Source organism: Tenrec ecaudatus, chromosome 17 (assembly GCF_050624435.1).
Source record: "Tenrec ecaudatus isolate mTenEca1 chromosome 17, mTenEca1.hap1, whole genome shotgun sequence".
NCBI classification, from domain to species: domain Eukaryota; kingdom Metazoa; phylum Chordata; class Mammalia; order Afrosoricida; family Tenrecidae; genus Tenrec; species Tenrec ecaudatus.
The window spans coordinates 24,562,284-24,589,569 of NC_134546.1; the positions used below are offsets into that span (position 1 = coordinate 24,562,284).

Genomic DNA, 27,286 nt, shown 5'->3' on the forward strand with positions numbered 1-27,286 from the left:
TAGGTTTCCAAGGCTGTGCTCTACTGAGGGGGAGCCCTGATGGCCGAGTCCACAGTGTGAAACCACCAGCCGCCCCGTGGGAGAATTTGAGGCTTCCTACTCTCGTAAAGAATGACAGTCTCAGAAAAAAGGGGCAAGGCGCGTGTATGTGAATGACAGTCTCAGCAACAAGGGGCAAGGTGTGTGTGTGTGTGTGTGTGTGTGTGTGTGTGTGAATGACAATCTCAGAAACGAGGGGCAAGGTGTGTGTGTGAGTGTGTGTGTGTGTGTGAATGACGGTCTCAGAAACAAGGGGCAAGGCGTGTGTGTGCGTGTGTGTGTGTGAATGACAGTCTCAGAAACAAGGGGCAAGGTGTGTGTGTGTGTGTGTGTGAATGACAATCTCAGAAACAAGGGGCAAGGCGTGTGTGTGCGTGTGTGTGTGAATGACAGTCTCAGAAACAAGGGGCAAGGTGTGTGTGTGTGTGTGTGTGTGTGTGTGTGTAGGGTCCCACCTGTCCCATAGGGCCGCTATGAGTTGAAGTGACTCAATGGAAGTGAGTTTGGCTTGTTCTGGTTTACTCTTTCCCATAGCAGGCCACTCTTGCAAATCGGCTGATGGATTCAAAACGCTGACCTTTTAGTTGGCAGCCAGGCGCTTTCACCCCGTGTATCCTCAAATAACCCGTTGAGTGTGTAATAGGTTTCTTAGCCCAATTTTAATCAAGAAGAGCCATTTCTTGTTTCCTTAAACAGGTTCTATAGTTTCGAAGCACTTGCAAGTTGGAATCTGATGAGAACAGAGTTTTTTGCAGGTCCATCAGCGTGACCTTGCAGTTCATGGTCCAATACTTACCCCTCTAGAGCTCCAAGTATTCTCATTTATGTTAAAGCTCTTTGTCTGTCTTCCTGGAGATGAAATTTTGTTTCCGACAAATATGAAGATCTCCACTGTCCCACTCAACAGTTTTCCACTCAGCCTGTTTCAGTGAGTTTTCCACTCAGCCTGTTTCAGTGAGTTTTCTACAGAGTAGACTCGTTGTCAGAATGATGGAGTTCTCTGCTCAGGCCCTCAATACTTGGCCTCTTGCCCAGTGAAGACTCCGGTACTGAAATGGATTCAGGTATACAGGAAGGAGAGAAGAAGAGAAGGGGCCATTTTTGCTAGGGCCAGACCTCCAAAGATAGCTGGAGGGTTACTTGGAAACTTTTCAAATAAGGGGTTTGGGGAGGACCATTGCTGCCATTAGGTATCACTGAGCCTAATGTTCTGACCCATAGCAACAGGTCCATTAAGGGTCCTGAAATTGTAAAATGAGTGAGAACAACACTGGGATGATTAAACTGAAAGGATGTGTGCGTAGGAGAAAGGGCTTAGAAGACAGTAGACTGCTCTGTGCAGTTTCCCAGACTGTCTTTATTGGAGCAGACAACCTCTTCTTTAATCCATGGAGCAGCAGTGGGCTTTGAACCACCGACCTTGAGGTTAGCAGCCCAGAGGTCAACACATCAGCTCTGGGATGTTCTAGGGCCTAGTGGCGCTTTTTCTAAGGAAAAATGAGATAAATGAACTTAGAATTTCACTGTGACAGAGCTACAAAATCAACTTGGGGGGAAGAGAAAGGCTATATTTCAGAAAGAAGAGGTGGGGCGTGCTCAGTCTTTGAGTTTCTTGGGTAGAAACAGAGGGCTTTTCTTATGTTGACGTGTGTGGAAGTCAAAGTAGTTCCTAGCGAATAAATCATTAGAAATGGAGTGATGGTTTTCATTTGAATAAATAAGATGACAAAATGCTGCCCCTGAGAGATTGAAATAGATTTGCATCTTCTCATGAAAAAGATTATCTTGATGTGGTATATATTTTACCACTTTAACGGGGGGAAAAAAGGCTGCCTTAATCTTAGTAGTAAATCAAATGTGTCTGTCCCTACTTTGAGGTAAGGAGTCAAAGTGTTTTATTTTTTTAATGTAATAATTCTCAAAAAATATATTTTGTTTTCCTCTCTGATTTTCTTTCTCTGCATTGTTTCCTTTCCAGTATTTACTGGAGTATCCCTAGCAGGACAGAAATGTACCTCAACCAAAATCAGCTGCATTGTTTTCCTTGTTTCCATTCAAAACCAAAACAACCAAATTCACTGCCATTGAGTTGATTCCAACTCTAGACAGGGAAGAACTGCCCCTGCGTGTTTCTGAGACTGACTCTCCATGGGGACAGGAAGCCTCATTTGTCTCCTGTGGAGCACGTGGTGGATTTGAACTACTGGTGTTAAGGTTAGCAGCTCAACCCACAATCCACTATGCCACCAGGGCTCCTCTGTCCCCTACAAGGGACACAGTAATTAATACATCATGAGGTGGGAGGAATCCTTTTCTTCTCTATGCAGTAGCTGCAATCTGATTATATTCCACTATTTCTTTTGATGGAATTTAAACACATGAAATAAATGAATGAAGATGTGAATAACTAAACACATGGTTCACACTGTCTTCACGTACTCACCCTGCATATATGTGTGATTTAAACAGCCCATCTTTGAACTTCTTACACTAGCCACAAAGCCGATATCCCTCCTTCACCCTCGAACAATCCTTAACTCTCATTGCATTTCACAAGTTGGCTCTTTGAAGTTTTTAGCTTTAAAAAAATTAAATGAGAACATTTCAAATGCACCTCACCCCATTATTGTTATTTTAAAAAATCCTGTATCCTAGAAACAGATTTAAGAGCTTTGATAAAAATAATAAAAGCCTCTTTAGAGCATGTCAGGGTAGGGCGGGTGGGGTGGTGTTTGGTGGCCCAGGGCTCCTTGGGTGGGATTGAGTGCTCTTCCTAATGAGGCCTGCAGCCACACACACCCGCAAGTTGTGCTCCTGCCTTTTATGGGCGCCACTTAATGGCTACAGGTGCATCTCATGATTGCAAGGGCCTGTCTGCCTCCAGTCCAGCAGAAACCAGAGCGTCTCCACCCACGCTTGCAGCTCACATTCCACCAAGTAGCCGGCTGCAGCAGGCATCTGCTTTACTTCAGTGGGGTATGCGTTCAGACTGCCAGCAACAAAACCCTTTGCTGTTATGTGTCTTCTTCCTGTCCTCAACACTGAAAAACACACCCACCCTTTCTAGTTTGGTTAGATGCTACCTTGATGCCGATTTTTAAAAGACATTTGAACCTCTCTAGATCCAGCCCTGATGGCACAGTGATTACTCATTGGGCTGCTAACCGCATCGTTGGCAGTTCAAAACCACCAGCTGCTCCTTGGGAGAAAGACGAGGCTTTCTCTTCCTCTGCAGAGTTCCAGTCTGTGAAACCCACAGGGGCAGTTCCACCCCGTAGGGTCACTGTTGAGTTGGAATAGACTCAATGACCGGGGAGTGAGTGAGAGGGTTCATGACCATGAAGGACGACTTAGATGTGCTTTCATTTGCTCTTAGAGAGAGAGGTACAGACATTGTTGTTGTCAGTGTTTATTGGCCCGATTTAGGGTTTCATTTTTTTTCTAACATTTTACTCATTCCAGAACAAATAATAGAGGTAGAAAATTGTATCATTTGTTCATAAGTCTTCTTCCATCTCTTCTTGCCACGGCTTCCCTGTGGTCATGGTGGCCCTAGCACAGAGCTTGTGCAGGGACTTGAGCTTGGCCGTGGACCTGACTTTGAGCAGTGGAGAGTGGGTAGAGGCTTTAAGAGGCACTGTGTGTTTTCTGCCTTACATGCTCTACCACAAGGAAAGCATGCACCTGGGCTGCGGGCTTGCCAATCCCCCTCAAGTCTACTGCTTTTCTTAGATCTTCTGCCTTGCTGGAACTTAGCGTAATTATTTTTTCTTCAGGGGAATCGGGACAAGCGGGTTATCAGTTGAACAGGCTGAGAGCGCTTTCATTGAGCAGAGCATTAAGTCAGAAGATGTTGGGGTGACTCTGCGATCTGACCACAGAAAGTTGGTTGGTGAGAGCTAGGCACTTGACCCAGGAAAAACCCACCTGTGGTTGGCTAGCTGCCGAACAGATGGCCTGGCCAAGGAGCTTCTCCCCACAGGAATTAAATGATTTGAATCCGGAGTGTCTTTTAAGGAATTTGCATGTTAAGCAACGAGTGACTGGCACAGACATGGCACCGTATCCACCGAAGAAAGGGAGACCCTTTCTCGCATGCTCGTCTCGGGGTGGGGTCAGAGACAGTGCTTACTGCACAGGGGTCGGGTGGAGCACCACGATGACGGGCTGCCGGAGGCCTGCAGACACCCTGCACCTTTCCAGTCCAGGAGTGGGCCCCGGTCTCCGTGAGTTCTGGCTGGATGGCCAGCTCTTCTGGGTTTTAGTTGTTTTTTGAGACTGTGGTCTTCCTTATTTGCTGCACCCAGCCTTACTATGAAACCCCGCTGCGTGAGAGAATGGACACTTGACCTGGGCGTTTTACAGACAGAAGCCCCTAGCTGCCACCTCGTCTCCGTCTACGCATTCCTTCCACGGCTGCATGCACTACTGGTTGCCTGGAAGACGGGGGTGGCGGGAGGGGGTGGGTAGCCCAGCCGCTTGGCTTCTTTTCCTCACCCTCCTTTATAATTCTTCCTCCTGCCAACACGCCCCCATTTTAAGGGGCAGGTGGATAAAGGAGTGGAGGAGCAAGGTCCGGCAGTTTCCCGAGACGGCTGGCTCATGCCCGGGGACTTCTTCTGACCGGCCGGAGTGCACAGGGCCTGATGCGTGGTCGCTTTCGTGTCTGATTTTCCACTTGGATTTGTGACAGATAGCCTCAGGTAGCTCCCAGGGCTTCTTGGTTACAGGAAGGCAGGTAGGTGTCATTTCGTTGCATAAGTGAGTGTGGAGTGGGGAGCCTTTCCAATAAGACTCCTAGAAGCCAGTCCCGCATCCTAGTCATGCCTCATCTTTGATTGTGTGCGTTCCAGGCAGCCGCAGGGGCATGTAGGTGTGCACCGACACACCAGGCGTGCTCTGCCGTGCCCGAAAGACGGGAAGACAACAGAAGGCTCTCTGTAACGGCTCTCAGCAGGGAAAGTGATTCATGGTGTTTCCTGTCAGAGACCCCAGTTTCCGAGCTGAGCCTCAGTATACCTTGAGATCATACACTGAATAAAAACCTGTGGAAGTACTGTAAATGATATCCTCATAGCTGAAGGTCAGTAGTAAGAACTTTGGAGATGGGGTCATTGGTCCCTACCAAAGACGATTGCAATTCCATCATCATCTTCTTCTTCATCACCATGGTAAATTTAGCACTTGCTGTTGAAGTTCACTGTGCAGTCAGCACTTTACTCACATTTACTCATGCATTATAATGGTCGTATATTCTCGGGACTATTTAAAATATGCCCTAAATATTATTCATATAAGATATATGAACCCAAAGGGCCAGGGAATCTGGTCATATCTGGAAGTTATCAATTAAGGAACTGAGGTAATAATTTAACTTGTTAGAGTGAATACCGAACTAATTCCAAGGAATTGGAGATTGAAGATGCCCCAAATGTCCAACTCACCCAAGATGCCACTCCGTTCCATTCTCCAGCCTCGATTCCTCCTCCCTCGACTTGAGCATCCATCCCTCAAGTTCCGGGGTTCTCCCTGCGATTCCCTGAAACATCGCTCAGCCTCATGAAACATGGAGCAAGTGTCTGGACTATGTAGGGCTGAGTGGTGGTGGGTACTGTCCAGTCCCACGGCTGAAAGTTAGGCAGAGGAGAGCCAAATGCAGGCTCCAGAGTTAGAAGCTAAAAATGTCCAAAAGCCAAAGCAGGGTTTCTTGCTTCTACCAAAGATCAGTCAGGAAATAGAGGTGTGGCTTTCCAGGTGGTATGGTGTCTGTTAGAACCAGCATTGATAAGCCACAAGAGATAGTGTCTTAAGTCGCAGCCTCTACCAAGGTAAAATCAAAGATGCACCCAAAGACCCAAAGGATGTGGCTTGGTCTACACCCTCCACTAAAGTAGGGTCGTAAAGATGCCCCCAAGGAAATGAAAGGTGTGACTCAACCCATGCCCACCACTAAGATCAGCTTTCAATCGCAGCCCACTCTTGTCCATCAACATAGTAGAGAATGTCCTCAAAAATCAGGTATCAACGATCGCCGAGGACAAATGGGTGGATAAGCAAATGTGGCAAAGAAAGCTGATGGTGCCCGGCTATCGAAAGAGATAGTGTCTGGGATCTTAAAGGCTTGAAAGTGAACAAGCAGCCATCTAGCTCAGAAGCAACAAAGCCCACATGGAAGAAGCACACCAGCCTGTGCGATCACGAGGTGCCAAAGGGATCAGGGATAAGGCATCATTAAAAAAAAAAATCTTGGCGATGGCGGTGGTTTTGAGGCTGAGCGTCTTCCGCGGTGCCCCGGGAGCCCGAGCTCTGTTCCACCGAGCCCCAGTGGTCAGACCTGCGCTTGCCTCAGCATTTCTCCAGGACCGCTCTACTCCGGGAGTGCAGCACATCCACCTGTCCCCCAGTCACCATGCTGGCTCCAAGGCTGCATCTATCCACTGGACTGGTGAGAGGGTGGTCAGTGTTTTGCTCTGGGGCCTGCTCCCAGCTGCTTATTTGAATCCCTGCTCAGCGATGGACTACTCCCTGGCAGCAGCCCTCATGCTTCATAGTCACTGGGGCATTGGACAGGTTGTTACTATGTCCACGGGGAAGCTACCCAGAAAGCTGCCAAGGCAGGCCTGTTGGCACTCTAAGCTGTGACCTTTGCTGGCCCTTGTTACTTCACCTACCACGACGTCGGCATCTGCAAAGCTGTGGCCGTGCTATGGAAACTCTGACTTTTTTTACTTCACACCCTAAAAATTGATTGTACACTTCTTTGCCTCTGCTGTGTTATGCCATTCGCCTGTCTATAAGGAGGAAATAACAGATATGTCCAAAGATTAAACCTGCAGAGAACCATATGACTAGGAAAAAGTGTGAGAAGAATTGTATTCATGAAGTAGACTGAGTTCCATTTTCTAGTGAGATGATACAGGAACTAACTCTTAACTACTCCCCAAACCCACAGTGTAACAAAAGGAATATGAGCCCTTGCCGTTTAATTGGATAGTCTCTAAGTGAGGATTCAGTGTGTTACTCTCAGCACGTTATGATTAAAGGTCTTCTGTGTTCGTTCAGGCAATGACGGAAAATGGGCAAGACTGCTAACTCTTAAAGATTTAACAGAAAATTAAAACTGTGCTTAATTGTTGAAAACTCTGCTCTGTTGTGTTGAAACCTCTTACTGATGCCCTAGGGTGAGTTTAAAGTTAGAAAAGTTTGGTAATCTCACATTATTAATTTCTCAATCCCAAGAGTAACAACTTGGGGAAATTTTGAATATAGAGAAGTTCCATTGAGAGAAGAGGTTGCCTTGTAGATTTATTAACTTCTTATTGAGTCCCAACTGAATGTTAACCTGTAAATATTCTTTGCTGATCTCTCAACAAATATAAAATTGTGAGGCAACAAAAAAAAATCTTACCATAGTGAATGAAGGGGGAAGTTCAGAGTAGAGACCCAAAGCCCATTTGTCGGTCACTGGAGACCCCCTCACAGAGGGGTCTAGGGGAGGAGATGGGTCAGTCAGGGTGCGATGTAGCACTGATGAAGAATACAGCTTTCCCCAAGATCCTGGATGCTTCCTCCCCCCAACTACCATGATCTGAATTCTACCTTGCAGGACTGGATAGTGCAGAGATTGTACACTGTTGCATATGGGAGCTGGAGGCACAGGGATTCCAGGGTGGATGATACCTTCGGAACCAGGGGGTGAGGGGCGATACTGGGAATGTGGAGGGTGGGTGGTTTGGAAAGGGGAACTGATTACAAGGATGTACATGTGACCTCCTCCCTGGGGGACGGACAACAGAGAAGGGGGTAAAGGGAGACACCGGATAGGGAAAGATATGACAAAATACTGATCTATAAATTATCAAGGGCTCATGGGAGAGGGGGGAGTGGGAAGGGAGGGGGAAAAAAGAAGGGAAAAAAAGAGAACCTGATGCAAAGGGTTTGAGTGGAGAGCAAATGCTTTGAAAATGATTAGGGCAAAGAATGTACAGATGTGCTTTAAACAATTGATGTATGTATATGTGTGGATTGTGATAAGAGTTGTATAAGCCCCTAATAAAATGTTTTAAAAAATCAGGTATCAAAAGATCGTGTGTGTGTGTGTGTGTGTGTGTGTTTATCAATGTGAAAGATGGGGGTTGGAGTGGAGACCCAAAGCCATCTGTAGACAATTGGACATCCAGTCATAGAAGGGTCACAAGGAAGGGACGATTCAACCAGGATGCAGAATAGCCCCAATGAAACACACATCATTCCTCTAGTTCCTAAGGCTTCCTCCCTGCCACTAACATGACCCAGTTCTACCTTACAGATCTGGCTAGGCTGGAGTACACACATTGGTACAGATAAAAACTTTGCACATATGGAATTCAGGAGCAGTAGTGGGAGTAGTGATAATATGAGAGTAGGGGGATGGCTGGGGTGGGAGTGGGGAAGAAAAGGGGAACCTATCACAAGGTTGGGTCTATAGCCCACCCCCAGGGGAACAATTAACAGAAATGTAGGCGAAGGGAGGCAGCTGACAGTGTAAGATACGAAATAGCAGCAATAATATATAATTGATCAAGGATTCATGAGGAGGGGGGTGGACTAGGGAGGGGGAAAAGAGGAGCTGATCCCAAGGGCCCAAGTAGAATTTACCGGCATATGAAGTCCAGAACTGTAATATATCAGCTGCCTCGGCTAGCCGGGCCATAGTGATGGACCAGAAACCACAGTCCACCCTAGCATCTTACCTTATTCTAGAGCTCTTAATAGCGGTCTCCATAATAAAAGAAAAAATTCAAGATGAAATGCTATGTTTGGAAGCACGTAGGTTTTGCTTCATGACACATTAGGGGTGAATGCTGCTACCAGTTTGAATTCTTCTCACAGCTGATCTGCTCAGAGTTGATCCCGTGTGATGAGGTCAGCTTGCATCTGTACAGTGGCTTATATTACAGCTTATGACTGACAATCAGATGAATGCTTTCCTATGGTCTCACCACAAGCTTGTGAGGGGATAGCTGGGGAGCATTATCTCTGTGCATCTTTTCCACCCTAGATCGCAAGATCCTTGGCGTAGAGCCTGTGGGTTGTTTTACTATATCTTATTTCCTTAAACCTCTGAATCAGTTTCTTTGTCTATAAAGTAACGCCCCCCCTAATTTAATCATGGGGTTATTGTGAGAATGAAGTGAGGTGATTTATATATCTCTCACAAGCATATCCCCCAACCAAAAGTTTGTTTCCCTCTTTTACCCTAACTCCTGAAGTGCTTAGTGTCCTGCACCATGTCCTATCAAGTCACAACAATGCTCGTTAGACGTTTAGAGAGACATTTTGTTCAGATTCACAGTCATTTGGTTTTATGGCAGGATCCTCATCAAAAGGGGGGACAAGGTAGAACAGAATGTAAAATTCTCATGGACTCTACACTTTCTGGAGCCACAGAACGTGCACGAACTCCCGAACTTATTACCTCGAAATAATCTTTGAGCCTTAAACCAAAATATATTTCCCGAAGTCGTCTGAGAATTGAATAGCTAGTGAAAGAGGCCTGCTCTGAGCATTATGTTTTTGGGATTGAGTGGACAACGGCACCTTGAAAGGTTAGATGGAACTCTTGGGGAAGTAAGTTTATGTTAATGAGAGAGAAACTCAGGATGGTGAGAACTCAGATTGTAATTGAAATCACCAAACTGTTGAATGGATGTGTAGTCTCAACAACAATAAAATAAACTTTAGAAGGAAAAAATAAAAAGGAAATAAAAGGCGTAGGGAGAGGCAATTGAGGAATTCAGGAAATATTTTAAGATTGTAAGGCTTACTCCATCTTTTAATAGCAGAATATTGATCACGTTTCCGGTGAATGGCTGGGTGATTGTCTCCTCTGTGAAATGGGTATGAGTAAGCCTCAGATGACTGTGTTGTTTATGTGAGCTCTAGCTTAGCAGACACTCAATACATGTTCCTTGAATCCATGAATCAGGCAAACAGCATTTGTTGTATTTCGAAAGGTCCATAAATGCTGCTTCTCAGAATCTAAGCACAAAGAAAAGCAGAGGAGGAGTGTGCATATGTGTTTAGATTAGTTATTTAGTACTGTGTAGCACCTTACTCCAACAGAGATTTATTTTCACAACGGAGTGCATCAGAAAGCGGCAGGTGCTGCAGCTGGTTGGGCCTGGCTCCACGTCTTCCCAGAAATGACTGACGGAATAGCAGCCAGGGTGGTAGTCTCACATGGGCAGAAGCTGTGCGTCCAAGAGGGTTCACTCGGGACAGGTCGCTGCTTGAGAGTCCTCACATCATGGGAGGGACCTGAGAGGGAGAGAAACGGAGGGAGAGAGAGAGCGAGCGAGAGGGAGAATCCAAATAGAAATAGCAGTGCTTTTCTAATCTAGACTCTGAAAGTGCCCCTGTCACTTCCATTTGACCCTGTGTTCAGACACGAGTCAGAGGCTAGCTTACACTCAAGAGGGAAGTGAATCAGGCTTTACCTCTTGAGAGAGAAGGCTATTTTGTGCTCATTCCAGCAGCCAGTAGGAAGGAGCCAGACTATCTCAGGGAGATTCAAATGGGAGAGGACCTTGAGAATAAGTAACAGCAGCAGCAAACACCAGCATACACAGGCGGAAGATTTACAAATGTGGAGGGCACACCATCGGCGCATTTTTTTAATGGGCAACTCACCAATCCTCTTTAAATTTGACTTATCTCCTGGCAGCCGGAGCATAGCTGGTTACAGGACGATGGCTTTGAGAAGGGGAAACTGGGCTGACATTTCCCCGAACGATGAGCTCTATTGGATTTGGCAGGAATCTCTTGGGAGGAGCCCTTGGGGCCGTTTAATGGAGTCATTAGCAAGCGGAGCCAGAGACCTTAGGACTGAAAACAAAACAAAACAAAAATGCAGCAAATGACAGAATCAGTTCCCTGCAAGCTTGGATTTCCTGATTTCGTAATTCCGGATTACTTCAGAGACTCAAGAACGTCGATATTCTGCATAACTGATCACTTCCACGAATCTCTCTCTCTCTCTGTTGACGGCTCCATCAACTGGAGTGTGGCTTTCTTTTTGGCCGCTGCACCGGCGTTGCTGTATCTCTCGCTTCTCCAGCGGCTTTGGAATGAAATGCAGATGGAAACTTCCCTTGGTTTGCCCTTCCTTGTCATTGCCCGTTTTCAAGAACCGTAGACACATCAGATCATCCACTCGGACCGGCCTGTTCCAGATCCTCCGATGCCTGTGAAGAGCTCAGAGGCTTTGCTTTGGCTTTTCATTTTCTTTTCCATTTTAAAGCAGAACCGTAGTTTTGTAAAGTACGGTAAATAATGCCCTTCCTTGTGGTCACCGCTGGCACCAAAGAGAAATTTCCAGGTCCCCTCTAGAAGGTGGATTCCTTGGGTGGTGCCAGCAGTTGATTCCTGTGATGCCCAATAAGAGCTTGGAGGTCAGCGGCCACTCAAGGGCACCTCAGAAGAAAGACCCAGGATGTACTTCTGACAAAGCAGTCATTGCATACCCTGTGGCATACAGCTTCCCCAGGGCTCCTCTGGGTAACCAGCCATGTGTCAGAGTAGACTACAAAGCAACTGGTATTTGGGGACTGGTCATAGGACCCCGAGGGCATTCACCTTCCTTAACGGTCTGTGACTTCCCGTGATTTGTGTAAGTTCCTTCTCTGCCCTAGCCACTCCCTCATCTGCACCACCTGTGGCCACATCTCTTCGCCTCCTGTCTCTGTGTTCTGGTGCCATGCTATGACATCCTCGGCACGACTCTTTGCCATTTCCAGGTGGAAGAGTACCATTTGGAACCCTGGCTGTGGGCTGAACAGGAGGATAAGAATATAAATGGTTTTGTTCTAACTGAAGGAGGCTAAAGGAAGGTGAAAAAAAAAGTAGAGAAATGTCCACCTGGAAGTATGTGCGAAGAACCAAAAGAACATGGAGTGATGCTGTGCTGTTTGGTCATGTCCTGTGATGGAGGGGACAGGGTGGTAGGATCACTGTGACGAAAGGTGCAGAAGTGGGAGGACGGTTGCTAGGGGGAGGGAAGCTGCATAGGAGGGAACAGGAGGATGTGGGCGAACACCTGGGGGTCAGCCCTGCTAAAGCCTCGGCTCTATTTGGGGATTTGGCAGAAGTGAGTCAGAACTGCCTTGATGACAGTGAATTTGGTTTTTGGGTGGGTGGCTAGGCTGGGTTTAAATAGCAAAAGGTTTTCCTTTCCTTCTGAAGAATTTGATTTTGTCATATGTGTTTGTTGTCATCATTCTGTCAGCTGCCTTGTTGTGTCACGGTGGTTCCAGCTCAGAGTCCCTTGCAGGATTTTCTGGGCTTTACATTTTGGGGCCAGCAGATTGTTGGATCTCATTTCCATAGAGCCACTGGCTGGATTTGAACGGCCTACTTGTCAGTCAGCAGTTAAGTTCTTCATTGTTGCTCTTTATGTGGGTTGTAGAGAATCTTAATTCTCAAGGTGGATGATTGAGACAAACTGAAGCCTTCATGGAAACATGACATCTACTTAAGTTTGTGACTAAATCATGAAATGTTTACATTGACAAACAGCCAAACTAGCTCTTCTAGTTCAGAATGGTGACTCAGTATATAAGGGAACAGATGCTCTTTATGGAGATAATGAGTGACAGACTGACGGGCAGACGCCTGTGTGTATGTTCCTTCTCATTGAAAAACAGCACATGGAGATAAATACAAGCTCATTCTGTTCCTAAAGGAAGCGACAGAAAGGGACAGAGATCCTGAGTCGTGTGCAGCATTTCCCGCCCTGTTCGTTTCCGTAAGGATGGACACTCCACTGAGGGAGCACCAGTGGACCCCCTTCTTGTCAGCTGCCTTGGCCATGCCTGGCATTCTTCCAAAGACCGAGGCCGTATCTTTGAGTCTTATATAAGAGCATAGTATGATGGCCAAAACTCTCCCGCCCCCCCCTGCCCCCCCAAAATCCCCAAGGTCAACTCACATAACTCTTTTCAAGTACGTCTCCCATGATCCTTGAAGTCCAGACCCGGGCTGCGGACTCACATCTACCAACTCCCCAAATACAGCCCAGGGCTGACCCCCAGTGTTCTCACACCTACTCCTGTTTCCTCCTCTGCAGCTTCCTCCCGCTCGAAACCATTCTCCCCCATTCTGCACATCTCATCCTTGTGACCCAAGTGAACTATGCCCCCACCCAAAGACATGACTAGACACCACGTGCCTCTCCATGGTCTCTTTGTTCTTCAGATACACTTCCAGGTGTGCATTTCTCTACTTTTCCCACCTTCCTTTGCCCTCACTCAGCTAGAACAAAGCCTCTCGCTTCTTGATCGTTGTTCTTGTGCACACAGAGGGTGTGTTTCCTCCAGCCCTTTCTTCACTGCATTTCCAGTACCTCTGTCTGACTGCGACAACACCCGTTGGTTGTCAGTAACCAGCGCAGAGGATTTCCAGGTACACTCTTGGAAAGTGAGTGTTCAGAAGTTCTGTTGAAGAACTCCCTCAGGACAGCCCAGGGCCACGGGAGGAACACCCAGGACTGAGGTGTGTGCCCATGGCGGCCTCTAACTACTTGTGAAACTGCCTCTTTCCTTGGACCGCAGCCCGGAGCCTGCCCCGAACCTGCCTGCACTTCCATAAAATGGGAAGACATATGTCTGGAAAATTGACTCTGTGCTGTGAAGAAATAACACCCCCACCCCCATGTTTTACTTTAAAAGTCAGAGAGTGAAAATATCATGAAACCATTTGGTTGCGCTTTTATTACCACCACCAGCCCCTCCTCCCTGCACTGATCCTCCCCCACCCACCCACCCACACACTGGGTCAGGTCCTACTGGGTGAGTAAACGATTTGTTGCATTTAAAAAGTAAGTCTTTTGACTGTAAAATATATTATACCATCAAAAATATTGAGTCCATTCCAGGGTAAAAATAGGATCTTGTATTTTTAGAGAACTCATGCTTGGTATTTAATGGGGGAAAACGCCAGGGACGTCAAAGGAAAGATTGAAACAATCCTAGATCGAGGTGTACTTCATCCTGGAAGTGGGGTAGTGAAGAAGTCCGGCTGGCAGAGCAGAGTTTGGGGTTAGAAAATGCCCACGAGTGCTGAAAATCACTCTTACATTTGGAATCAAGGTACAAGAGCGATTAGAAGAGTGAAACAGGACATTAGACTTGATCCCTGAAATAAAACAAAATCTACGACGACATGCATTACCTTAATTGCTACACTCGACAGGCAGTCCCACTAGCCAGTGTGATACAGGAATCTAAATAAAAGCTTAGACACAATTCAGATCAGAGTTGCTCTATGTATGTAGTAGGATGTTGGGTAGTGTTTTGTTTGTTCGTTTGATTTTTGCCAAGAAAGGCGATGGCTATTTATTACAGCAGAGATATGTTATAGGTAGACACCTCTACTTGATCCCAGGTTTCCTTTGTAAACTCAGAAGAGGTTTCTTGCGTCAGTCTGATTTTTGCATAATATGTTATGAAATTTGGAGAGCAAGTGATTTTGCTCTTGTTTGTTTGGAAAAATGCTGTTTTCTGTTGCTTGTTTATCTTTCTTGGCATGTTTAATTAAAATGGGTGACTGTGGGTTTAAAAAATATGACAATCAAATACAAATATGCGGGGACTCCCAAAAACCTGTGGAAAGCATTCCATTCCATTTCAATTCCATTTATCCACAAACTTTTTGAATCTCCCAAAACAATTTATTTAGAGTAAGTGGGAAGTATGAAGCAGGCACAGGACCCACAGAAGATGCGCAGACGTCCCAGTGTTAGGCACAGCTGTCAGGAGAGGCTGTGGAGGTGTGACGGTCGTGAGAAGGCCTGAAGGGCGTGTGAGAGAAGCTGTGTGTATCTGCAGGCAGAGTATCTCAGGCAAAGGAACAGCAAGTAGAAAGGTCTGCGTCCACTTGGGAAGCTGCTGCTTGATGCCGTCACCAGCCCATGTGTCAGAGTGCTCTGGGGCCTGTTCCGTTTTCACAGTCCTGAGCCCATGCGGCAGCCGCCTGTCCGTCCATGTCCCTGAAGGTCTTCCTCTTTTTCACTGAATCCACTTTCCCAGGTATGACGTCCTTCTCCAGGGACTGGCCCCTCCTGATAGCATGTCCACTGTATGTGAGGTGATAGCGTTCCACCTTGGTCTCCTATAGCACTAGGCTTGTACTTTCTCGAAGACACATTCATTTATTCTTGTATCTTCATGTTCTTCTCCATGAGACAGGAGAGGGTCTCTTATTTAAAGAATAGCAAGGAATCCAGAGTGAATGGGCCTGGGAGAAGAGCGGGATATGAGACCAGGGCTGGGTGTATTTGACGTGTCTTCTCTCTGAGATGGGAAGCCACGGAAGGGAGTGGAGCCAGTCTGCGTGACACTCAGGACATAAGGATACACACATACCAGGTGCAGAGGGCCAGCATGACAGCAGGGAGTCCTGGTAGCAGATGGTTCAAAGAGCTGAGGTAAAATAGAGTGGTGGGTTGTGCCTTGGTGTTTGCAGTGCAGGTGGTGAGACGATGTCCCCGCTATCGGGATTTGCTGATGTGAGAGCCTTGCAGACTTGGAGGCAGACAGGATCAGGCTTGGGTCCAGGGAAGAATCAAAGCTTCATTTTTCAATTATGTTTCATTTGAGCTGCCCATTAATCACGAGACAGCTCCTTAGCACAGTCTCCAAAGCAGTTGGGTGTGTGTGTATATTATATGTACTACTGAATGTAGTCAGAGATTTATTCTGTGACATGCATGTGTACTCCCCCTTTCGCTGCCTGGCTTTGAGTCAGTAGACCTAAGTGTGCACAGATGGGAAGAACTCATTAGCATGCACGTACTAAAGAGGTGAGCCCCTGGCCCCAGTTTCCCTCAGGGTGTATTCATTAGGGGGGTTTGAATGGTGGTAGTGGGTGTGTGTGGAAGCTCAGATGGCCTTCGTTTTTGAGATCACTTACCTAGCAGCTGGAGCCCTGGTTATGTAGTGGTTACGTGTTGGCTTGATAGCCCCAAGGTCAGCAGTTTGAAACCACCAGCCGCTCTGTGGGAGAAAGACAGGGCTTTCTACTCCCACAAATAGTTACAGTCTCCAAAAGCACAGGGGCGGTTCTACTCGGTCCTGTCGGGTCGCTGCTATCAGTTGGCATTGACTGGTTGCAAGTTGAGTTTGGCGTTTTTGTTGTTTGGATACAGCAGAGACTTGCCTTTGCACTCTTGATCTTCGCATTCCTACCTGAGAAGCTAGAGCTGGGTCTTCATTCTGTATTTTTACCTGAGAAGGCTGGAGCGCAGGATAGAGAGCTCAGCTGAACTTCCCCGTGGAAGGTTCTCTCGGAAAGGAAGCCCCGATGAAGTAAAGATTTGACTTTGATTTCTGTTCACGCAGCACTCTTCTTGAGGATTGGTTAAAGCAGTTGGCTGGTGACTGAGAGGTCCCCTGTTCGCAGTCACCAGCCGCTCTGTGGGGGAAAGGTGAGAAGCTCTGTAAAGATTACAGCTCTGGAACCCCGATGGGGAAGCGCTGCTCCTTTGTGTAGGGCCAGAGTGCCTCAGAAGCAGCTAGAGGGAAGGGAGCTTCTCTGGAAACACGAGTAATCTAAGGGCATTTTATTATTTAATTTGTTAGCGGCTGTGGTATTGACTCAGATTCACGGCAACCTCATGTGTGCATAGTTGACCTTTCCCACAGGTTGGTTGGTTTCTTTTAAAAAAAATTTGAAAAAATTATGAATTGCATGGTGATAGTTTGCATGCTAGATCCGTTTCCCGTTCAACAAGTCACCCATGTTCTTGATTTGATGCCATTGATCGCAATATCCACAATGCAATTTCACTTATTAGGAGTTCAGAGACCTAGGAAGTTGAGCAATCAAGTCAGGTCATTCTGAGCACTCTTGAATACATTGATCACTGTCCTTCAAAGGATTCTTGGCCTTAGGGCGAGGGATGGGCTGCCCTGGGAGTTGAGTTGGTCCTGACGGCTCTGTAACGGGCAGAGTGATGGCTTTGAACCCCAGAGACGTTGCCTTTGCTGGCTGGTCCCTGCTGTCCCGGTAGATGTCTGCGGATGTGCTCTCTCAGCATTTTGGACAAGTGCTGTGGGAGGGTATTCACGGCGCCTGATGGGAGTCTTGAACGCATTGTATGTATTTTCATTGTTGTTGCCTTTGCTTGTGGTTACATCCTAGTCTAATGGCGGAAAGGTGGCAATTGTCCTCTTTGTAAGACTTGGTCTAGTTCTCAAGACTCTTTTTCGTAAGCTGGCATCAGCTTTTGCTTTCTTAAAATGTGTGCGAGGCCTCTCTCTGGAGGTAAGTTCTCACCGGGTCTGGCAGAAGCTCCAATCAGGATGTGCACACCCTTCTCACTGTCATGCCCACTGACTAGGAGGCCTTGTGGCGGTGCTATGTGACTCTAGCCAAAGCCTCTAAAACCCAAAGCTTTAAAATGCCAACCTAAGACTCCTCAGACTGACGTAGTTACAGAGATCCCAAAGGACACGTTGCATCCTCCAGAGGGACCAAGCATGAGAGCAGCACCACAGTGTCCCTGGTCACTCTGGATCGGCTTACCGTGCCTTTCCCCGAGCGGCAGGTTTTTAATGTGCCTGGGTGCTGCTGGGGCTGGTATCCTGTCATCTATCCTAGAATCCTCCTGAGTTTACAGTTTTCTCCCTGGAGAAGTGGGGCCTTGGAGCAGCGTGCCCTCCACCCTCTTGTGACCTCACACCATCTCTGTGGAGTTGGACAGCCACTGTTGCCCCCGTGGAGATGGTCAAGTGTCTTCATGTCATTCCCATTTACTGGGTAGCTCCCATTTGTAAGGCATCAAGGGAAGCCAACCTGTTGCTGTGGAATCCATTCCACCTCCTGGTTAACCCCACATGTCAGAGGAGAAGATGACTCTGGAGGGGTTTCATCAGCTGGCTTTCCTGAAAGCCCATTTTTAGGTGTCTCTTTTGCCAGTGCCTCCGAGTGGACTGAAAGGTGTTTCAGTTAGCAGCTGAGGGTATTAACCATTTGCCACACCCAGAGACCCCCTTATACTCATGAAAGATCCTTTTACAGACAGACCTGTGCAGGAGCGTTGATGCCCACTGTTACTGGAGTTCTGACACGTGAAAGATGAGTAACGGTCTTCCCAGCTTGTGACACACGAGGACTTTGAGGCGGAGAATAATGGGCCTTAGTTTTATCAACTTTAAAAGTTAAACCTTTCATACAGCATCATGTGTGTACTGTATGTGTATATTGGTGTATACACCATGTATACATGTGTATATACCACGTGTATACGGGTATGTGGGGAGGACTCCAAGGGAGTGCAAGTGGGAAATGGCGTGTTTCCTAATTTAACCAGTATTTATGGAGCTCCCCATTAGAGCGATGAATGACAGTCTAATGTCAAATACAGTTGTGAGTTTTCTCGCTATTCATTTCAGGAGGATTGGCGTTGAAGCCTTGAACTAATTAAAATGAAGACATAGCTGCTTTGTGAAGAGACGAGAGGTCCCGATGAGAATGAAAGTGTCGGACTTAGAATGAGATTACTGTAGAGCAGATCGCTTGTAAAACACGAGGGAGAATGCGAGCTACAGTATGCCTCCTCTTCCAAAGAGATGTGGACCTTGTAAAAATCAGAATTAAGTCATATGAAACTGTCTCTGCCTGTTGATATTCCAGATGATCCCAGGCCATTAAAAAATTGGCAATGAAATAGTATAATATTTTAAAAACAATAAGCCCAGAGGACCCCAGGTGCCTATGAAGTGACTACCGTCGCTGGGAGGTGAGATGGGAAGAATGATGAAGAGCTTCCTTGCTTTGGATGGCTCCGTTCTCCTGAGTGAGCATAACTTAGGCGACTGTGTGGGCATCTGCAGGGCAGCTGTGGGCACCGCCAGTGAATGCCAGAGAGACAAAATAGTTGGCACACCGGTTCTAATTTCATGACTGTACCAAGAGCCAGAAAAAATGTAAGCTTATATTCTTTTGAAGTGGGAAGATGTTCTTTCTTTTTCCCTTGGACTTTACACAAACACACAAAATATCTTCAAGATATTTTGTAAGCCTCGTCTGAAAAGCTAGGATGGATGCTAGGGTTTTTTTGTTTTTGAGGGAGCCTTGGTGGTACTGTTAGGTCAATGTTGGTTGGTAACCACAGGACGGGCATTCAAAACCACCAGTTTCCTCTTACAGAGAGATGAGGCTCTCTGTTCCTGTAAAGATGTACTCTCGGAAACTCAGTATAGACCGAGTCACTATGAGTCAGAATCTACTTGATGACCCCGGGTCCTTTTTTAATGGTTAAAAGGAGGTGAGTTGGTCTGTAGACTCAAAGCTTTACTGTGGGTTTTCACATTTCCGAGGCAGATACTCAGCTGTAAAATGTCCCACAGCCGTTTAAAGCTTAGTAGGCAAGCTGTGTTTCTGTAACTAAAGTTTCATTGGCATGTGGATACACTTATTTACACGCACACTGTTTTCTTATGATAACAGTATAGTTGAGTAGTGGCAACAAAGTCCTTTTGAACTGGAAGCCTAAAATATTTACTATCTTGCCCTGTACAGAAAAAGTTTGCGTGTGTGTGTGTGTGTGTGTGTGTGTGTGTGTGTGTGTGGTGGCAGGCGGTGGGGGCGTTTCCTGGCCCTTTACAGTAAGTTTACCTACAGGCGTCCCTGGGTGATGAACACAGGTCATGCGCCACCTGACTGGTAAAAAAGGGACTGTAGTCACCAGAAGCACCTCCGAATCCAGGCCGTGTCGTTCACTGAGGAATCAGCCTTTGAAAACCTATGGCGTCTGGTACTGGTATTGACACCCTTGATATAAAGCGTTCATGGAAAAAACAAAAACCTGACCATCAAGTTGATTCTGAGCCTCAGGGACCCCATTGCTTCCTCTTGCATGTTGTTTGCAAGGTGCTGGAAGGCCACAGGGGTGGCTCACTCCTTATCTCAACCCAGGTGTTCTGATCTCTCTTCTTACAACCGCTGCTGTGAGAGGACTGTCTTCCAGAAGCAATGGAAGGAATAGAGATTTGTTTACTTCTCTGGGGGAGTCACCTCCCTCGGAGAAATGAGAAGACCAACCCAACTGATTTCCTCAGACCATCCCTGCAGCTTTGTTTAAAATTTCTTGGATTCCATGGCAGTCATCTTGAAGTAGTTGAAGGATTGGCATGTGGAAGCAGCAGTCGATGTGTGACCGTGGATAGCTGACCTGGGAACGGTGGGGTCCAGCTCCTTTGAGAACATTGTGTAGGTCAAGGAAGCGTAGAACTTGGTAGGGGACTGTTCACCACTAGAATGTGCGGGCTGGAGTGCCCATCACTGAAACAAACGAACAAAAAAAGCCTGCTTGCTGTTGGGTCAATTCTGACTCATCCTGACCGTGTAGAACAGAGTAGAAGTCTCCCACAGGGTTTCCAAGGCTGTAATCTGAATTGAGGCTGCCTGCCAGGGCTTCCTCCCACAGAGGGGCTGGTGAGTTACACCACTGACCTTTCTCTCAGTAGCTTTGCTCTCAGCCTGGACCCCACCAGACTTTCTTTCCCAGTCACCCTCCTGCTACCAGGGAGCCCATTCTGATGCAAACAACCTTACCTAGGGTTTCTGAGGCTGTAAATCTTTAGCGGAGCACACAAATTCAGCTCTCTCCCTTGGAATAGCTGGTGGGTTTGAACTACTAACCTCGTGGTTAACAGCTCAAGGTTTCACCCACAGCATTACGAGAACCATCTCACAACGAGATGTTCAAAAGAAGGCCTGTCATCAAAGCCCCCCCCCCAAAAAAAAAACAAAAAAAACTCATAGCATTGTGAATGAGGGGGAGTGTGGAGTGGGGACCCAGGGCCCATCTGTGGGAAACTGGACATCCCCTTGCAGAAGGGCTGCGGGGAGGAGACGAGTCAGTCAGGGTGCAGTGTAGCAACGATGAAATATACAATTTTCCTCTAGTTCTTAAATGCTTCCTTCCCCCCACTACCATGGTTCCAATTCTACCTTATATATCTGCCTGGACTGGAGGATGTACACTGGCACAGATAGGTACTGGAAATACAGGGAATCCAGGGTAAGATGATCCCCTTAGGACCAGTGGTGAGAGTGGTGATACCAGGAGGGTGGAGGGAAGGTGAGGTAGAAAGGGAGAACTGATTACAGGGTCTACATATAACCTCCTCCCCAGGGGATGGACAGTGGAGAAGTAGGTGAGAGGAGACGTCAGATGGTGTAAGATATGACAAAATAACAATAATTTATAAATTATCAAGGTTTCAGGGAGAGGGGGAGTAGGGTGGAAGGGGAAAAATGAGGAGCTGATACCAAGGGCTCAAGCAGAAAGCAGGTGTTTTGAGAATGTTGATGGCAACATATGTTCAAATGTGCTGGACACAATTGATGTATGTATGGATTGTGACAAGAGTTGTATGAGCCCCTAATAACATGATAAAAAAAGAAATAAAAGCAAACCCAATGGAGAGTACATTAAAGAGCTTGCAGCTTTGACAACACAGCTAACAAAATTGTTTTCTGTCCTTGCAGGATTTTATTGAATTGTAGAACTTTTCTTGTCATACAAATATTAAAAGAACATAGAACGCCAAAAGAGAAAAAGAGGCCTGGTGGCACATTACTTAAGTGCCTGGCTGCTAACTCTAAATCCAGCTGTTTGAATCCACCAGCCGTCCTGTAATCCTGTGTGGCCCCATGAGGTTGCTAGGCGTTAGAATCAGTTCAGTGGCACACACACAATGGCAGCAACAGTGGGTGTGTATGGACTGACTGGCTGTCTACGCGATTCATGAAACCCAATCACTGGATAAGACTTGGATCAGGAAGTCTTGGAGCCTCATTCAAATCGTTAAGTTTCACAGCATCCTCCATTAAGGTTATAAAAGCCTTTGTCCCTAAGATTAATTATTGACCATAATTTGTTTTGTCTGAGGGTCTCTAGAGGCATCCTGAATAATTCCCCGAAAGGAGAATCCTTATCGAACCAAAGCAGTATGCAGAAGGAGAAGCTTTGCTGATGGAAGGGGTGGGGGGGCAGGTACAGAGGAGAAGCATACCCCAGAGCCAGTCTCTCCTGTGGCCACTGTGGTAGCTCAGTAGTCAACACGAAGGGCCCTGCCGTCTGCTCGCCTTAACCCTTCACTGCTGCCACCGTCTTCGCTATCGCTAGTCTCCTAGAAGGAGGGGGGACCTGTTTGAGGTCACACTACAGATAGAGAAATCAAGAATGCTTTTCCGAATTGGCAAACATTTAGATTGGGGCCTGACTCTGAAGGACAGGCCAAGGTGAGGCCAAATACCGACCTCCGGTGGCACCTGCAAAAGAGATGATGCTAGTGAAAGGAAACTTCTCGGTTTTGATTCTGTGGTCTCCTTAGCATCAGGCATTCAGGACATTGCATTATCTAAACTTGAGCTAGACCAGAGGTTGGCAATTATTTCTGCGTGTGAAAGGCGAGACGTAAGGATTTTCGGTTTTGGAAGCTATACGTTCTCTGCTGCAACGTCACAACTGCTGTTTAGTGCGCAGAAGGTCCCTATAGACAAGATAAAATGAATGCGTGTGGCTGTGTTCTAATAAAACTTTATTGTCAAAAGTGGGGGGGGGGAGGGGGCTGGACTTCAGAGGGGTTTGGCCCCTATGCTGTAGTTGACAGATTCTTGCTAGAGACCGAGAAGTTAGACATGACTAGGAAACATCAGCTCCGGTTGTTGTTGGTTTTCTGTATGGTTTGGAGAAGAGGTGAAATGACTTGTCCAAAGGCATCCATGAGCTCATGATTGAGCCAACTAGAACAGAGCACGTGACTCTGAGTGTGTTTACACCTCACTGCCACCAAGTCTGTGCTGGCTCATCGGGACCCCCTGGGGGGTTCCGAGACTGTAGCCACTGTTTATGGGAGTAGAAAGCCCAGTCTAGCTTCCTCGGAGATACTGCTGGTTTTGAACTGGCTACCATGCTGATTATCCAGGACACCACCTGGGCACCTGCGACTCTGAGCGTGGGGCCCCTGTATTGCGCTGTGCTGCCCTCATGATGGGAGTGGGCTATAGGTTTTGGTTTTTCAAAGAGGCCCCATCATGGAGCGCAAGAGAGACCTGCCTGAGGTGGTCTGACCATGGCGACCGACCGGGAGACCTCAGGGTGGTGTTTGACTGGAGGCAGCTCTTCAGCTCCACGACCTTGCCTCGCGTTTGCTTCGAGGGGCCCTGTTCACAGCAAGACGGACCTACAGGTGGCATCATGCCTACGGAGAGCGCCGGCCTCGGGGTGGTGCAAAAGCAATGGGCTCCCGCAGCTGCGTCACAGGATTTGATCGCTTCGGCTCGGAGTGCCAGGAGATTTGAGACAGATGTTTTCAGACATGCCGCATGCTTAAAACATTTCCAGGGGTCGGGCTGCGCGGAGTGACTTCATACGTGGAGAAATAGGGAAAGTATGCAAGCGCAGGACGCAAGTGTTCAGCCACCGCCAGGTTCATGGCCAAACCCTTTGCATTACATCTGCCTGTCAGGGTTGGCTCTTTCATCTGTGGTGCCCTCCGTGTGGCTCTTTGTCTGCCCGTGAATAAAGTGCAGCATTGTGGTTAGTAATCCCACTCCAGTGACTCGACTTCAAATGTGGTTTTGGAGTGCGTCCCAGAGTTCTGTTTGCTAAGCTTCCTACTCCCGTTTCAGAGACACCCCTGGATTCAGAGCGGCGAGCACTCCAGGCTTCCCTCGTTCCTGAAACCTGTCGGGTTGTGGGCGCTCGCTCTCCCTCTCCCTCTCCCCTTCTCGCTCCTTTCTTCTTCTTCTTTTTTTTTTTTTACAAAAAAATTCCTTTTTTTTTTTTTAAACTTTCCAAGGCAAGTTCATGGATCCTAAGCTGATGTGTTTCTTGTTCTTTTTCTCCCTGCCTCCGCTCCTAGTGAGTAACCACTCGGGCCGCATCAAGGTGGTCTTTACTCCGAGCATCTGCAAGGTGACCTGCGTCAAGGGCAGCTGCCGGAACAGCTGTGAGAAGGGGAATACCACCACACTCATTAGTGAGAACGGCCACGCCGCCGACACGCTGACGGCCACCAACTTCAGAGTGGGTGAGTTCGCCCCGGCCCCTCGCCTGGCCCTGGCCGACTAGGTGGCTGGGAGGTCGGAGCCTTTCAACCCCCCCCCACCCCACCCTCTCAGTTCATACCGCTCTTGGCGGGCAGGGGCTTCTGTCTCCGAGTATGGATATGCTGCTCTTGTGGGTTTGTTTTTTCTAGTTTCTGAATGATTTTAAGCCTGAGCTTTGGCTTCTTCGGGGCATGGCAACTAGGCTGTTGCTCCGTATCATGTACAAAGCTGTGTGGTGATGGGGGGGGGGGTGGTGGTGGAAGACAGGTTGTAGATTAAGAACCTAATGCAAAATTCCCATGAGGCAGCTTCAGGTTTTATCTGCCCAGTGAAAAGTGGGGTTTGCACAAGATTTGACTCATGTTATAAAATATGGTAGGTGATGAGGGAATTTCAACTTTTGCTTCAGGACTTGCCAGGCCCTCGGGGGCTGGGGTGGGTGGGTGGGAGGGTGTTGAAAATTGTCAAAAAACCTGCATTGTGGTTCTAGAAAGGGTTATAGACTTGCATCTTTTGCCAGGTTTCTGCTCTGGATTACATATTTGATGTATAGCGTGGATTTGGGGGAAGAGATACTAATGAAAGAATTACTGTCATCACTCAAAAACTTTTTAAGTCTTTAATAATGAATTTAAACTTGAATTATGACAGTCACTGACAACCCAAAAGCCATTTTGCTTCTTTTAAAAACTTGTTTCCTTTTCACTTTTTGGGGGGTAACTTGAGATGGCATTGTGGTTCGCCGAGGGCTGTCACCCTGCCATGGTGTCATGTCGCGCAGTATTTTTGTCACAGAAAAAGTCTTTTATTATTTTTTGACCAATTATGGTTTACCATGGGCACTCGAATAATCACAGACACCCGTGTTACATGTGAGTTACTCACACGAATAGCCCCGTGTCAGACAGATAATAACACTGGCGAGAGCCGGGCTTTTTATGGAATATTGCTGTTTAGTCTTGGGAGTATGTGTCTGGGGGCAAGAGGACTGGTGTCTATTTCAAGCTGATTTCCATCTAGACAAAATACAAGGGACAGCCTGGAATCCTTGTTAGCTTTTAGACTGTTCCACCGAGCGATCCTGACTCCTAATCCTTCTGGGGACTAGGCAGGACTCCCGATCGTCTCTACTAGGGAAAAACAACACCAACAAAACCCACGTAAGTCAGAAACACAATTTAAAAGGGCACATGCTGTAAAAGTGCTGCCAACGTAGGGGTGCCCCAGATATATTTTCGAACGAATCCAGCTGTTTGGCTCCAGGTGGCACTTTATGCTGAGCAGGGCAGGATGAAGTGTGATGGGGTAGACCAGATTTTGGTCCTGGTCCCATCACCAACCAGCAAATGCACCGGCTCTGCCAGCTAATGTTTCCAGACCCGTTTCTCCCCCCGTGAAATGAATGCGGTTGCATTGAGTCACATCTACAGGTCCGTTCGTGGTGGAATTCTTAGGAATTTCATCATCAGGAAGGAGGCTCTGACTTTTTCGGAGGGCCGTGGACATGGAGGGGGAGGAAAGGGCAACTCCCGACAGGTTCTTCTGGGCTCCATCACTGAGCACAGTTGCTTGCACCCACAACAACACCTAAGCCAGTGCTGAGGGAGTCTAGAAAAAGATCGGCAGAGCAGTTGAAATAAAAAAAAAATAGGAATGGGGTCGGGAGCATAGTAAGCTATAATTTCCCATTCAAAATCATGAAAAATAATTCATTTATACCCTGAGACATTGCCCTCTCTTGGTTTACATTTTGGTTGAAATAGTGGATTGTTTGAGGGACGCGTTTTATAATTTTTCCCTCAGTGAATAATGGTAATTTTGCAGAACTTAGAGATCATGAGCCTTCAGGAAAAAGTATTTGGATTTGTTTCTAGGCACATAAAAATCCCTTTTTAGACTTTACTAATTTCAATACCATTTTATTACCTGCAAAGAACTTTTGGCTTGCTGGTTATTTCAGTCTCTATGTACACTTGTGTACTCGTGTATAATACAGTAAAGGTTTTGGCAAATAACATGGATAGGTATAGGGGAGATAGTACAGTTTCAAGAAAACTTAAAATGTATCGTTGCTTGTTAGTTACGCTCTTTGTCCTGTAATATGGAAGAAGCAAATGCCAGTTGGAGTCGGCTGACACCCATTCATGGTTGAGCCCCAGTGAGTCAGAGCAGAACTGCCCCCCCCCCTTGCAGGGTTTTCAGTGGCTGGTTTTTCATAAGTCCATCACCAGGCCTGTGCTCCGAGGTGCCTCTCAGTGGACACGCACCTCGAACCTTTCAGCCAGCAGCCAGATGTGCTCACTGCCTGCACCACCCAGAGACGCCCTTCTGAGAGGTCAAGTGCAAACTTTTCCTGTAAAGGGTCAGAGAGTAAATATTTTCAGACGGACTTCTCAGTTGCAACCACTCCACTCTGGAAGCAGCCACAGGGTATGTGTGTGAATGGGTGAGGCTGTGCTTCAGAAATGGGCCAACGCCACAGCACCTTAGCTAAAGGGTCCACGTGGACCGTGGGCATTAGGCCCAGAAGGCTTACGTGACTTTGCCTTATGTGAGAGAGAGGGAGAGGAGGGAGAGGGAGCGAAAAGAAAGAACCTGAGAGATTGACAGTTCCAATCGTAACGTCATCACAGTTCAGCCACGAGCCAGGGAGTAGGTTTGGCCCAGTGTCCTCTCCAGACCTGTGATGCCTTTTCCACTGGTGCAGGTGGTGATAGCTGTCACAGGATATTCTCTTGCAGGTACTCGGTCACCTACCTATCTACCTTCCTCCCTCCCTCCCTCCCTCCCGCCCTCCCTCCCTCCGTCCCTCCCTCCCTCCCCTGGGTTGGTTCTTCTGGCCTATAGTGACTTCTCAGGGCAGATGGGAGAGGCAGCTGCTTTCCCCATGGCTACTAAGTTCTTGGGATTTCCTGAGAAAGGTCCCGAGTCACTTCCACCTAACGAGACTCTCAAAGTGAGCCCTGAGTGAAGAAGATATCCAGAGAAAGTCGTCTCAGAGGTAGAACAAACCCTTTTTTATGAGTGATGACATTGGTTTGGCATAATAGATTATTTACATTGTGACATTTCTAATTCTAATGATCTCGCTCTTTCTCTTTTTCCTGCCAATCTGAGCTCTGCCTCCCCATTCCCTATATCCCCT

General features: G+C 47.2%; 1 protein-coding gene and 1 pseudogene across 10 annotated transcripts in view; both read left to right on the top strand.

Annotated features, from left to right (window-relative positions):
- Positions 1 to 27,286, top strand: part of LTBP1 (latent transforming growth factor beta binding protein 1) — a 436,575-nt gene that overhangs the window by 154,974 nt on the left and 254,315 nt on the right. For 8 of the 10 annotated variants that reach the window (XM_075536011.1, XM_075536010.1, XM_075536014.1 and 5 more), the window contains one exon: positions 23,955 to 24,122. In XM_075536011.1, the coding sequence (XP_075392126.1) occupies positions 23,955 to 24,122 (168 nt within the window). Of the gene's footprint in view, positions 1 to 23,710; positions 24,123 to 27,286 lie in introns of those variants that run through there. The other 2 variants (XM_075536017.1, XM_075536018.1) reach the window with 1 other exon arrangement.
- On the top strand, positions 5,435 to 7,447 carry LOC142430944 (succinate dehydrogenase [ubiquinone] cytochrome b small subunit, mitochondrial pseudogene; annotated as a pseudogene).